Source organism: Macrotis lagotis, chromosome 1 (assembly GCF_037893015.1).
Source record: "Macrotis lagotis isolate mMagLag1 chromosome 1, bilby.v1.9.chrom.fasta, whole genome shotgun sequence".
Taxonomy (NCBI): domain Eukaryota; kingdom Metazoa; phylum Chordata; class Mammalia; order Peramelemorphia; family Peramelidae; genus Macrotis; species Macrotis lagotis.
In genome coordinates this window covers 726,456,217-726,470,797 of record NC_133658.1, presented here as the reverse complement: position 1 = coordinate 726,470,797, position 14,581 = coordinate 726,456,217, and the positions used below count along the sequence as shown (strand labels likewise).

General features: G+C 34.2%; 1 protein-coding gene across 10 annotated transcripts in view; it reads left to right on the top strand.

The window, feature by feature from the left end:
* FRY (FRY microtubule binding protein) overlaps positions 1-14,581 on the top strand; it is a 568,375-nt gene that overhangs the window by 444,005 nt on the left and 109,789 nt on the right. For all 10 annotated transcript variants that reach the window (XM_074216094.1, XM_074216087.1, XM_074216086.1 and 7 more), the window contains 6 exons: positions 1,187-1,341; positions 8,985-9,084; positions 9,642-9,813; positions 10,058-10,314; positions 11,141-11,287; positions 13,143-13,311. In XM_074216094.1, the coding sequence (XP_074072195.1) occupies positions 1,187-1,341; positions 8,985-9,084; positions 9,642-9,813; positions 10,058-10,314; positions 11,141-11,287; positions 13,143-13,311 (1,000 nt within the window). The remainder of the gene's footprint in view (positions 1-1,186; positions 1,342-8,984; positions 9,085-9,641; positions 9,814-10,057; positions 10,315-11,140; positions 11,288-13,142; positions 13,312-14,581) is intronic.

The window sequence follows — 14,581 nt, the reverse complement described above, 5'->3', positions numbered from 1 at the left end:
ATAGCACTCTCAGAAAATGGGTCTTAGAAACCAGGGAGTGAAATGGATAGCTGTTTTCAGGCCTTTGGAAGCCAGAATTAGATGTAGTCCATGAGCAGATCAAGCTTGTCCTCTGTTGTAGGAAACCAGAGAATTCAGAGTTCAGATGTACAATGTGAGCTGTGCTATAAAGTCTGTTCACTAACTTGTCATGGTCAGACACTGTTTCCTTGCTTCTGGCCCCCAAGATGGATTTGCCTCACTCTCTAGGGCATCTCCCACCCTGTTTACCCAGCACTGAAGAAGCAAAAGTAGCAGGACCTCAAATCCCAGAGTCCTGCATCTCTTAAATATCCTCTTACCTCTTCTCTCTCCCTCTCCCTAGCCCCTCCCCTCCCCCTCTCTTTCTCTCTCTCCCCCCCCCATCACCTCTTAACCGATATCAGAATACTCACTGTCATGGAAAGAAGGGAGGCAGAAAAATATGGAACTCAAAAAATGATGAATATTGAAAACTCTTTCCATGTAACTGAAAAAAAATATAAAACAACATTTAAAAAAAGTTATACAGTGTAAAGATTATCAGATTGCTTTCTGTGGGGGGGGACTGTAAAATTCAAAACCTTACAAAAAACTGATTGGTAGAAACTACTATTGTTTATAATTGGAAAACAAATAAAATATTTATATAATAATAATAAAAGGGAAAGAATAAAAAATTCAACAAAATCAACCAAAAAAAAAAAGTTAGTTATAGAGAAAGTACCAACTTAGGTAGAAGTTTCTTCCCTTGAAAGTTTTCCATACCAATGAAATCATTGAACCTGTCCCTAAGATAATCCTAATTAATACAGTACTTCTGTGAACTTTCAGAGTTAAAAAGAGTAAATACTGTTGTATAGGTCCCATATTTTTCTCTGTTTAACATGCCAAATTCAATTCTGACCTTCTCTTATTGTTATTAAGAATGTTGCACCCAACATGCAAAGATACTACTTGAAAATTGAATCAAACACTTATGTAAATCTCTAAAGTCCTCCATCACTTCCTCCACTTTGTCAAGAATATTCTTTGCTCCATCATAGACATTTTGCATATGGGTCTGTAAAACAGAATAATTCAATGAAACCAAATATTTATTAAGTACCTACTCTATATGAGGCCTAGAACTAAACATGCCAATAAATGTTGTTTTCTGCATCTTCAGGTCCATCAGCTTGGCTGTGAAGTTGTGGTTTTGTTATTGGAACTAAATCCTGACCAGATAAATCTCTTCAACTGGGCTATTGATCGGTGCTACACAGGCTCCTATCAGCTTGCTTCTGGGTGTTTCAAAGCCATAGCAACTGTTTGTGGAAGCAGGTATGTAGTATATTGTTATTGGTAAGCAATTGTTTTCGATTGTGTCTCACTCTTGATGACCCCAGTTGGGGTTTTCTTGGGAGAGATACTAGAGTGGTTTGCTATTTGCTTCTCCAGCTCAATTGATAATTAAGAAAAACTGAGACTAACAGGGTTAAGTGATTTGCCCAGGGTCTCACTGCTAGTAAGTGTCTGAAGTCAGATTTAAATTTAGGAATATCAGTTTTCTTGACTCTAGTCCCAGCACTGTATCTGCTGTGCCACTTGGCTGTTCAGATATAGATATAGGCATAAATATAACATAGGTGTAGATGTGACTATAGATAAAGAAAAATAGTTGATATTGATATAGGCATAAATATAATTATAGATATAGCTAATATGGATATATGTAGATGATAAAGATATACATATAATGATATAGATAAAAGTATAGATATATAGGTGAGGATGGTATAGATATTCATCTCAGTGTAATGATGCCTATCATTGAGAACTGATATTTAAAATTATCTGAGCAAAGTAAAAATAATCAGTGAGAATGAAGTATAACACAGAATCACCCAAAGGGTAAGAATCCAGAACAAAAAAAAAAAACTGCTAGTTGTATAATATACGAGGTACTGTCCAGAACTCATTTGGACCATTGTGTTCAGTTCATAGTGTTGTTTTTTAAAGAGAGACAATCAAATAAGGAGAATGCCCCTCAAAAGGAGGGCACCCAAGATGATGGGGAGATTCATAGCCTTCTAATCTGGGGAGTAGTTGAAGGAATTGGGTCTGTTAAGCTTGAAGCAGAGAAACCTTGAAGAGATGAGGAGATGTTAGCTATCCTGAATATTTGAAAGGCTATCATTTGGAAGACATTAGACTGATTTTATTTAACCAAGGAGGCAAAGCAAGGACCACTGAATAGAAGTTCCAGGGAGTCAGATTTGGGTTCCATATCAGAAATAGTTACCTAATGATTAGAAGATCTCAGAAGAATGGGCTGCTTTGTGGAGGCATTTAGGTAGACATCACTGAAAGTATTCACATAGTATGGATGATCTGCAAGGGATTTTGTATATGGGATTCTAGTCTGGAGGACCAAACTGGCCTGAATAACTTATGAAGTCCCATTTAATTTGTGTATTTATTCAAGAAACATTTATTAAACCACCTACAATATGCAACACTGTGCTGCTGAAAACCTTAGCCTCTACCATCAATTATAATCTAGATGAGAAGTAAAGATATAGATGCACTTTAATAACTGTATTACAAAATAAATGTAACTAAAGGAAGTACAGAAAGTTCTGAGAATTCTAAGGAAGGAGAAATCACTTGTTTAGAAGTCTTTAATGGAGAAGAAGGCTTGTGCCTTTCCTCACTACCTTGTAGTTTAAAAACTTTGTATTAATTTGCATTTTTCTCCCTGAACTTACATATTTTCTACTTGTCTATCTGTTTTTATACGTACTGCCTTTCTCCTGTTAGAGAGTAAAACCCTTCATGAAGGATTGCTTCATTTATTGTGCTTCTATCCCTGAATGCCTAGTATAACGCTTGTCACAATGTAGACACTTAATCAATATTGATTGCTGGATTGAGTTAGGTTTTGATGAATGTCAATAAATAGAAGTTGGGAAAGGGGTGGAAAAGAAGGCACATTCAATGTATGGAGAATAGTGTGAACAAAAATCATAGAGATGAAGAAGTATTAAATGAATTTGAACAGGAAGCAGTGAGAAGTTTCTTTGGTTGAATTCTGTATGGAAGGTCCCTATTATATAAAATCTGGAAGCCAAATTAACTCTTTCATTCTACCAAGAAAGTAATTTTAAGTTATAGAAGCCCTTTTTTACCCTAATCTCATTAAGAAAGGATCTAGAATTGATAGAGACTATTCAGATGAAAATGTCTACATGACACGTTTTCTTCAAAAGATTCTTTGAAAATTCTTATGGAATCCTTGGAGCTCTACAGAAAACTTGTGTCAACTTAAAATAGGTTTTAAATGCCCTGGGCTTCGATTTCCTACTCTCTGTAGTAGGAAATCAAACTCTAAGGTCTCTGAGGTCCCTTCAGGCTCTAGACCTGTGAGCCTTTGGTCAGCCTCACTATGCTGGAGGAACCTCCAGGCCCCTGATCACAGCATGTTTTTGAGGGACCCTAATGAGAAAAAAGAATCAAGGGGCAATTTCTGGAAAATGTCTACCTTTACTCGCTCATTCCATCAGTGCAACAATTGGGAACAATTTTGGGCTGTCTGCAAAGGAGAGTGCCATCTGTATCCAGATAAGGAGCTGTGGGGTTTGAATAAAGTTCAAGGACTATTCCCTTTAACTTGGAAAAAAACAGATATCTTATTGTCTGATCTTGTTACCTCTTAGACTTATTGTCTCTACTTTAAGGATATGATTTCTGTCTCATCACACCCAATTTGGATCAAGGTACAACATGGAAACAAAGTAAAGACTAACAGATGGCTTTCTGTGGGGGGGGGGGGAGTAAGATGGGGGAAATTGTAAATCTCAAATAATATCTTTAATAAAAATAAATTTTAAAAAAGTCTACCTTTCCCTCCAAAGAAAAGCACTGGAGAAACTCGGAGAATATAGATGAACATAAATTTTTACAGAGCATCATAGAAATCTGATATAATTATTTTTATTTTTCATTGAGTAGTACATTTTAAGCTGTGATGTTTGAATTATCAAAATGAGTCAATGCAAGACTATCAGTGAGGATGGTCCATCTGTTTGGATCCAATGTTATTTAATCAAAACATCATTTTTATGAGGCATCTAATTCTAATAGTATAAAGAGAATGAATAGAGTCAGTGTAAGTAACCATCTATGTATCATATTTATTTGCATATATATGAATATATACAGTGCCTTGATTTTTCATAAATACTGATCATAGAACTTTCATTGTATTTTTTTCTCTGTAAACACAATGACAAAGGAACTTGATTTAGATAGACTAAATTTCCCTTTAAATACTGTTTCCTGAAGCTTAAGAAAATGCAAAAACAAAATGTGATTTTTAGTCATCATGAGAAGTTTCTAGAGATTTTGTCTTCTTTGCCTGGGTTTTACTTAACTTGCAATTTCTTTGTAGCCACATTTTTGTGTTTTTGACTATATAACACTTTTACCTGGAAACTGAAGAACTGACTGGTTTTCTCTGACTTGGTTCACTTTACCCAGAAAATATATATATAAATTGTTAATATTCACCTACAGTGAACTTAGTTTGTACTGTCCTAGATAAATTTAATCCTTTAGCTAGATACCCCATAAAATAACATACTGCATTCATTTGAGGAGATCCAGGTATTTTTCCTGAAGGAATGCAAATAAAGGATGTATGAAATTAACAATATATTTTGTCATTTCAGCAAAAATAATTTCAACAAAAAATAATCAGAAAATAGGCTTTCAGCCAAGTCCTCTGAGTTTAAAGTATTTGGAGGAAGGAAAGAAAAGGGAAGTTGGTGGTCTTGGCAATTTAGGTTTCTAATTTTTAAAAGCTTTATTAATTTCCATTTTTATAGTTATTAGTAAGCATTTATTAAGGACTTATTATTTACTAGGTACCTCTGGGAATACAAAGAAAGACAAAAAGACAGTACCTGCCGTTACTGAGCTCACAATCTAATACAGAGAAACAGAATGCAAAAGCAACTTTGAACCAATAAGGTCTATACAAGATAAATTGGAGATTATCAATAGAAGAGTTTACATTTTTTCTTTTCCCTTAGCCTACCTTGTGACATTAAATAAGGAAAGACAATTAAGTTTTTTTTCTTTTTACATGGGGCATTTCCTAATTCCTTCCCTCCTCTACCAGCTACTAGTGTACTCTCAAAAAATTTCATTTTGCTTATACTCTTTTTAAAATGTATATGTTCTCTCCCTGATAGACTTTAAGTCTCTTGTGGGCAGGTACTGTTTAATTTTTGTCTTTGTATCTCCAGCCCCTGGCATAATGCCTGACTTACCATAGGTGCTTAAAATGCTTGTTAACTGATTAATTGCTTATGTAGTCACTCATGATGCCTAACGCAGGGCAAAGGCTAAAAAAAATTTTTATAAGAACAATGAAACATCTTCATCTCATTGACATATTTCATGTTTCACTGTGTGAAGGCAGCCAAGGTAGGAGAAAGAGATCAGGACTTGAAGAAGCAGCAAGCTGAGTTCTGTGTCCTAGCTCTGCTGCTTACTATCAGGGAGATCTTTGGATAATTGCTTCATTTCCCTAAGCTTTAGTTCTCTTCTCTAAGTTGGAAATAATAATAAAAAACCACATTATCTCACAGCATCATTGTGAGCATCAAATGAGATAACATGAGCCTATATTTAGATCTGGGAAGACTTTGGTACATAAAGCAATTTGCAAATCTTGCAACTCTAGAGAGATTAGGCTTATTAATAAGTTATTAAAACATTTTAATTCCTTCCTCTGATCACCAGTGTTTTCTATGTGCTGTGTCCCCCATTAAAACAGAAACTGCTTGAGGGGACAAAGACTATTTCACCATTATAATGTATCCTAAAAACTTAGTACAGAGCTTAGCACATATTAACTATTCTATTAATGCTTTCTATTCATTCAATAGATTCTATTCATTTAACTTGGTCTTATTTTCCACAATAATGTCTTCTTGAAGGGGCAGTTAAGTGGTATGGGTGGAGCACCTGTCCTGGAGTCAGGAGCACCTGAGTTCAAATCCAGACTCAGACATTTAATAATGACCTAGCTTGTGACCTTGGGCAACTCAGCCCCATTGCCTTGAAAAAAAAGTGTGTAATGTATTCTTGAAAACAAGTAGAGTTTAAAGCAGATTGTAAGCACCAGAGAACTGTTGAGTTTAATTCTGTTTGATAAGGAGAGGGACTAGACCTGTGATTTTTTTTTTTGTTTTTGTTTTTGTTAAGAGAACCCCATGTAAGTCTGTAACCTGGAGACTTGGGGACAGGAGTTCTTAACCTTTTTTATGTGGTGACATTTTTCTCAGGGGAAAAGAGGGTGTGTATGTGTATGTGTGTGTGTTTTAATTGATAATTAAAGGGACAGTTGACTTTCAGTTAGAGATTTTATTGTTTTCCTATCCAAGTTCATGGACTCCCTCTCAAATCTTCTGGGACTATAAATTCCAGAATAAGAACCCCTGCTTTAGAGAGTTGCCTTGAGAGATCAAGCTCTTTGTCACACTGACAGGATGTGCCAGAGGTGGAATTTGAACCCAGGTCTTCCTGACTCTGAAGGTCTGCTCTAATTTAACCACTTTATGCCATGCTGGTTCTTATGATGAATTCTTTAATAAAGTAACATTATTTTTGTAAAAATAAACATAAAATGATATTATTTTTGTAAAACAAATAGTCATTCCTCAATTTCCTTCCCTTACAAATAGAGATTTTACATTTCAGATTTGTTTGATGTATATTATAGGTATATATAAATCTATTTTATCAACAGGAAATTCTTCATTATTAACTTATAGCATTTTTCACCAAATAATTTATTCAAGTTTAGTGTTTCTCCCTTCAGAAAAGTTTCAGGCCTTTTTATAGAAGTAAATGTTTTTTCATAAATCTTTATATTTATAAACTATGATAATCATGTTTTCAACTTCATCTTTTTTGTGCCTCTTGTTTTGGGAAGGATCTTCTAAGGAAAATAGAATTCCTAATATTCCTGCATCTCAACACAAACACATACATACACACACACACACACACAAAATATATGTATGTATGTATATATATATATATATATATATATATATATATATATATATTGGATAAGAATATTCTGGAATTAGTGGCTAAATAATTCCTAAGATAAATAGGATTTAATCATATTTAATTATTTGACATTTTATTAAGTGTTAGTCTTTCATTTTAGATCTATTCCTCTGAGATAATTTCTTCATTTTACAGATTGGGGAAATTAAGACAGATAGAGATTCAATGACTTTTATAGGGCTGTCTATGTACCTGGACACTGGGAAACATATTTCCTCTCAGTAGCTCACCAAGATGGACCCCTGTAACAGACTTAAAAGAAGGGCATAGATGAGAGTACTACAAAGTGGGCAGGCATGGATGAATTGTGACCTGTATTATGGGACAGAACTTTCTAATTATTGAGGCACAATTTTCATTTGAGAATTGGGTCACTTACCAGTCTTTATTTTCTGAGGTTTGGGGATTTTTTTTTCCCAATTGCATTTTTACTAGTTTAGTATCCATAGCTTTTTTCCCTTTAATCCTTCATCACATATAACTAAATATATTTATATTGTATTTTGTAATTTTGAATCTTTATCTAAGACTAGTGTCCTAAATTTTTTAAAGGTTCTAGTAGTTTGAGTTTAAGGGTCATGAAGTAAAATAAAATGCCTTGCAACCTCTATTTAAATACTGACCCAACATTCTATCGATCAGAAACTAGTGTACTTTTATCTCAAACAAATGATATCTACATGCCTTGTAATGTAGGTCACTTCTACAGAACTCCTTTTGGTCAGCTATGCCCGTACCCATGCTTCTTTGATCATTAGCCACTAAATGGAGACTGCTTTGGGACATAGTCACTGACTTGAGTCCATTCGACTGTCAACATGAGTAGAATAGTATTTGAAAAATCTTCCAATTTCATAGAATCTCATATTAGGCTAGCAGTAAAAGGTAATATATTTGGGCATCTCGAGAGATTCTCTCAAATTATAGAAGCCCCTTAAAATTATTAAATGGGAAATTGCCTTTATAGAGACAACTTCATGCACTGATGATTTTAAAAGAAATGGTTCTGCATAGCAATCATTTTTCATATCAGTGTTTTTCCAGCCCTCACTATCATCTTTTCTTAAACTTTCATTCTGATAGGAATGTATTTGTAATGAGTTTATACCTTTCAAAAAAATTCTTTTAAAAATGGAATTTCTTAGACATTATAATTACTATTGGAAGTTGATCCCTAAATCAAAAAGGAAATAACAGGAAAGAGAACAGGTATGGAATGTTTTTTCCCCCAGGCTAACCACAGTGTTATGAGGTTAGATTCTAGGTGAATGTCAGTCATTCCACATTTTCAAAATTGCCATTCACCAGTTGGCCACTTTGCTCCCTCCTGAGTGAAGATTGACCCAGTTTCCACTCTAGAAAAGAGCAGGTGTTAGAAAATGTACATATCAAATAGCAGTCATCTTTAAACTAGTAGTACATAGCATTTAATAATTGTAAATTATATGCAAGTATCCCCATAACAGTCATCTAATTAAAGATATGCCTACACATACCATATATAATTTGTACAAAGCAGTGAACTACCAAGAAATAACCCACTGTTTGTGTCCCATTTTTGATTTTCCATGCACATGTATTCATGGAAGAATTCAGGTATATTTACTTTGTACCAGTACCAGATTGGAAACAGAGAGGGATGTTTTTGCTTCTACATCTGGTGATATGAGCAGTAGCAGAATAAGGGATGGGTGACTAATGTGATAGAAATGGTATTGGTAAATATGAATAAGATTAATGTACTTTCAGTGGGCTACATAGAGTTTCTGTGAACCTAATTAATGACTTTTCAAAATTATCAGCTACACTGACATAAAATTGGATTATTTATTTTTCAGGAACTATCCCTTCGACATAGTGACTTTATTAAACCTTGTCCTATTCAAGGCCTCAGACACCAACAGAGAGATTTATGAAATTTCCATGCAACTCATGCAGGCATGTATTATCTGTTTTCTTGAAATATTCTGCTTTTAAACACAGAACAGAGATGCATCTGATCTAATTTCCCATAAAATATACTTCCTGACTCTAAGGTTTGGCCCTCTATCCAGTATATCTGCCTGCCTATCTCTGTCTCACTATGTCTGTATCTCTTTCTCTCTACATATATGCAGTATTGTATTTATTGTATTTATAATATTTATTATATTTATGTTTTGAGTCTAACAAGCTGAAATTATATTCATAATGACCTGAAAATATATTTTCTCCCATGCCATATATATGTATGTAGGATACATCTCCATGATATATACACATATATTCATCTCATTAATCTCAAAAAAAAAAGTGTTAGCGATTAAATTATACAGGAAATAATTCCCATGTTTAATACAGGAAAATATTTGATCACTTGTCCTTAAATGCTCATTTTAATATTTTTGTTAATTTTATTTTTAATAAATATTAAGTTGAAATATTACCAATCAATTAATGCTCAATGGGATATTATTGGATTTTTTCTCATTTCTTACTTTTCTACTTCTTCATAGATTTTAGAAGCAAAACTTTTTGTATATTCGAAGAAAGTAGCTGAACAAAGACCTGGCACTATTCTTTATGGAACACATGGTCCATTACCACCTCTCTACAGTGTATCACTAGGTCTGCTCTCATATGAACTGGCCAGGATGTATCCTGAGCTCACCCTTCCTCTTTTCTCAGGTATCTAAGGGATATGTGATAATGTGATAGACAATAACGTATTTGACACTTTCTTCTTGTCACTTCATTTAAGAGCTATACTAATGATAAAATTTCACTCAGAATTGCTTTTGACTTAGTTATGCCACAGTAATTGGCATATGGTAGGTGCTTAATAAATTTCTTGCTATTATTATTATTACTATTGTCATTAATATTTTGATGAAATATCATGTTACCTTTTATTTCATATACTTATCTTTAGAGGTGAGCCAGAGATTCCCTACAACACACCCAAATGGGCGTCAGATTATGCTCACCTATCTGCTTCCATGGCTTCACAACATTGAACTGGTTGACAGCCGGCTCCTCCTCCCAGGCTCAAGCCCCAGCACTCCAGAAGATGAAATCAAGGATAGAGAAGGAGAGGTTACAGTTCCATTTGGCCTAAAAGGAAATGGGTGGGGTTCTCCAGAGGCTACATCACTGGTCCTTAATAATCTCATGTATATGACTGCCAAGGTAAGCTAAGAGGGATATCTTGCTGCAATCTCTCTTTTAAAAGAAATACATAAATATATATATATATATATATATATATATATATATGTATGTATGTATGTATGTATGTATGTATATACATATATAAAATGTTCCTTTCTAGATCTCAAATGGAAAAGGTCTCTAATACTAGGATTCTGTGATTTGAAGTGGCATCTCTTGACAGATGAAAAGCTTAGGATATGTGCCTCTTGATTAGTAGCCCCAAAAAGAGATTTCTTCTAAATGGTTATAGATATGATTTTTTTTTAAAAAATTAAGTCTCGGGACGGCTAGGTGGCATAGTGAATAAAGCACCAGCCCTGGAGTCAGGAGTACCTGGGTTCAAATCCGGTCTCAGACACTTAATAATTACCTAGCTGTGTGGCCTTGGGCAAGCCACTTAACCCCGTTTGCCTTGCAAAAAAACTAAAAAATAAAAAAAATAGATAAATAAAAAATAAATAAAAATTAAGTCTCCCTGTTTCTCCTGGTCCAGAAGTTAAATTGCCACTCACAGACCCATTCCCAGTATCAATCAGTAAAGAAGCCTTAACTTGCTTCATTTTTTCTGGTCTGAGCTCCCTATGTTGTTGCCAGACTTAATGTGAACACCTAATTGACTTTATGTCCACTCTAACTCATAAGTCCCAAAATCAAGGGATCCTTCAATTTCAGCCTCCCCTAATAGCAAGGATTACAGATTTGCACCATGCTGAGCTTCAGTATGATTTTTTAGAAATTATTTTTATATGAACATTGTTCCCCTTTTCTCAAATTCCTCTTTTTTTGTTTTTGTCTTCTGTAGTATGGAGATGAAGTTCCAGGACCAGAGATGGAAAATGCTTGGAATGCCCTAGCCAACAATGAGAAGTGGAGCAATAATCTGAGAATCACCCTGCAGTTTCTAATCAGTCTGTGTGGGGTCAGCAGTGATACTATCCTTTTGCCTTACGTAAGTGTCTTAAGGGTTCTGAAGATTTGTTTTTATTTTAAGTGGGTCTATTTGCATAGCGCTGTATAATTTAATATTTGTTAGAGAAATGAGAACATTTGCAGATCATACTGGATATTTCATCAGAATTCTCTTAGTCCAGAAGACAGGATTCCTGATATTTCTAGAACTAAGATTGATATGAAAATGAAGATGTTTAATTATATGACACTTAATACTAGAAAGAAATAATCTAAATCTTGACTAGTTCTCTTTACAGTGTCCTTTCTAAGAAAAAAGTATAGTGTGTGAATGAATTTCAAGTATTATTATAGTCACTTATGCTATGCTATGTGCTTCTTAGACTAGAGACCTATAAATATTTCTCCTGTGAGATGTACAGTGTCAGGTTGAGAATCATGGGCAAATCAACTGGAAAGGCTGAAATTCTGGATAAGTTTGAAGGTGGAAAATGTTCCCTTAAAGTTCTAAAACCTTCCTTACTTCCAGAATAGACCTCAACAATACCGTTAGAATAAGCTGCCAGTCAATCCGTGGCCCACAGGAATTCTAATATTCTAAACAGAAACACTAACAGAATCTTGAGATCAATGGTCATTTATATTCTCAATTTCTTCTAGTAGACCCTACCATATTGTCCATGTCAGAAAGCTCAACTACCTTTGAATATGAGGACTAATAACAAATTGGACTGATCATAATAGATAAGTGATGATGATGATGATGATAGTTAACATTTATATGATGCTTTAATATTTGCCAAAATCCTGATAATTACTTCATTTTATTCTTACAGGTAAGAAGATCAGTATTATAAAGTATTTCAAGTTAGGATTCTGCTGCTATTGATACAGTAACTATAATGCTATCTCAGTGATAGGCAGATAGACAAACATGTAAATAGGCAAATTAGATAGATTTGTATATAAAACTATTTTCTCTTCAAATTTTAAAGAAGGAAAAATAGAATATAATATTTATTGAATTCCATATGTCTATCTAGAACTTTTTATTTGTATTTTTAAAATATATTAATTAAGTTGCAAAGTTAAAACATTTCTATGAAGATAGATGTTTTATGATTTTTAAAAACGCTTTTTTTTCCTGGGAGTTTTGAACTTCTCAGCAGTTATGGTGCCTTGAAGATGGAAGTAAAAGCTTGTCTTACTTCAGGCTAGATAAATGTTTTGGCATCTTTACCTATTAGTCTACAAAAATTTTCATTCCAACTTATTTTTAAATGGTACAAGTACAAAAAGCAACTAAAACTCCCTTTTTATCTTAGGGAGAAGGGGATGGCTGCCTTTTTAAACAAAAATAACTAGCATATTTTTCCATGTTTTATATAAATAAAATTCTTTCCTAGGATATAGTCTTATATGCCAAGTTTTGAGTTTGAAAAAAATTCATATGCCCCAAAGGCAAAGCACATGGGTTTCTTTAAGACTCAGTCACTGGAAATAACAAAATCTTTAAAGTTGCCAACTTGGCCCTATTTTCAAGAAGATGAGTAGGTAGATAGGGAGGTAGGGAGGTGGGTAGATGGGTGGGAAGATGGATGGATGGATGGATGGATGGATGGATGGATGGATGGATGGATGGATGGATGGATGGATGGATAATAGATAAATAATTACATTGATTGAAATTCAAGTTTGAAGGACAGCATAAGTTCAAAGATCATCCAACCCAAGAGTAATCATCAAAGTCACTGAGTGCTTTGTGTGGATTTAACCTCCTTGGTAACTTCTTTTAAATCTGACTGATGATGCATTTGCATGAGTAAAAGAGTCATCAATTGTACCATCCTTGGCTCAGCTTAGGATCTGAAAATTATCCATTCTTTCTCACTTAGATTAAGAAGGTAGCAATATACCTGTGTCGCAATAATACCATTCAAACCATGGAGGAGCTCTTGTTTGAGCTGCAGCAGACAGAGCCAGTGAATCCCATCGTCCAGCATTGTGATAATCCACCTTTCTACCGTTTTACTGCCAGCAACAAACCCTCAGCTGCTGCTTCTGGTAGGAATTTAAACTTTTTATTTGGTATAGAACTTAGTATTCATTTACCGTTGTACAAGGAGCAAAGATAGCTAGATGGAAAAATGTCCCACCAGAGCCAGCTCATACCAACTGGTGAGAACCAATAGTTAAATTTCATTGTCAGCATTTCTATACATTGGAAATTGGCAAATGCTACAAATCAGTTTTTGATTTCCTATTTTGTTAATTATTTCGTCTTAACAAAGTAATAGAGAAAACATCAATAATGCAGATTAAATTTAAAAGTGTGTGTTTTAAAAAAGCCAGATCTTAAACATTTGCCAGCATACCACTGAATATATACCTTTAATTATTTTTTCCTCTATAGAGAAGGAAAAAAATTCTTATATAATCCTATAGCTATTTGTTTGGATATCTTGTAGTCAGACAAGGACAGTTTAGGAAGATCTAACCTGGAGAACATTATCTTGAAGCCTTAGGTCTGTAGCTGGTTATCAGGTTGATTTTGTACAAGATCTTCTTGGAAACATACATAAAATAGTAGCTTCAGTCAGTCAATCAACAAGCATTTTTTAAGTGTTTACTAAGTATTGACACCTTGCTAAATGCTAGGCAATATATATATATTTCTAGCCTCTCCAGTAAGTCAGTGATCTCTACTTCCTAGTTCCTCTTTTCTGGACTTTAATCTGGGGAATTTTTTCCCCATGTTTGACCAAAATAATCCCAAAGCATATTACCACTTTTAGTAAGTAAACCTCTTAAAAAAAGATTAGTGCCATAAGTGAGTGATATTGATGCTCTGAGAGTAGAGAGGAAGGAGAGGACTCTTGTAGTTGAAATGACCCATTTATCCTTCATGAGAATGAAGAATCTGAGCTAGGCCTTAAATGGTAGATACAGATTGAGAACAGAACATTTCAGGTTGAAAAAATGGTATAAGATTAGCAATGGCCATGACAATTGACATTTGCATTGCACTGAGATTTCTATAGCCTTACAAATGTTATAATCCAAAAATCCAAAAGACCAAGGCAACAGAATAGACAACTTTGGCAAAGTGAATGATTTATATGGCAATGAATAGGTAAGAGTCAAATTATGTTGACCTTTGAATGCCATACTGAAGGGATTGTACTTTTGTCCTCTAGGAAGTAAAGATTCATTGAAAGTTTTTGAGCAGGGAAGTAACATAATCTGAACAATGAAGTAGGAAGATTAATTCATAGCAGAGGAGAAAAAAATGGAGACAAGGAAACCTGTTAGGAAACTTTCCTAAGCTAATAAA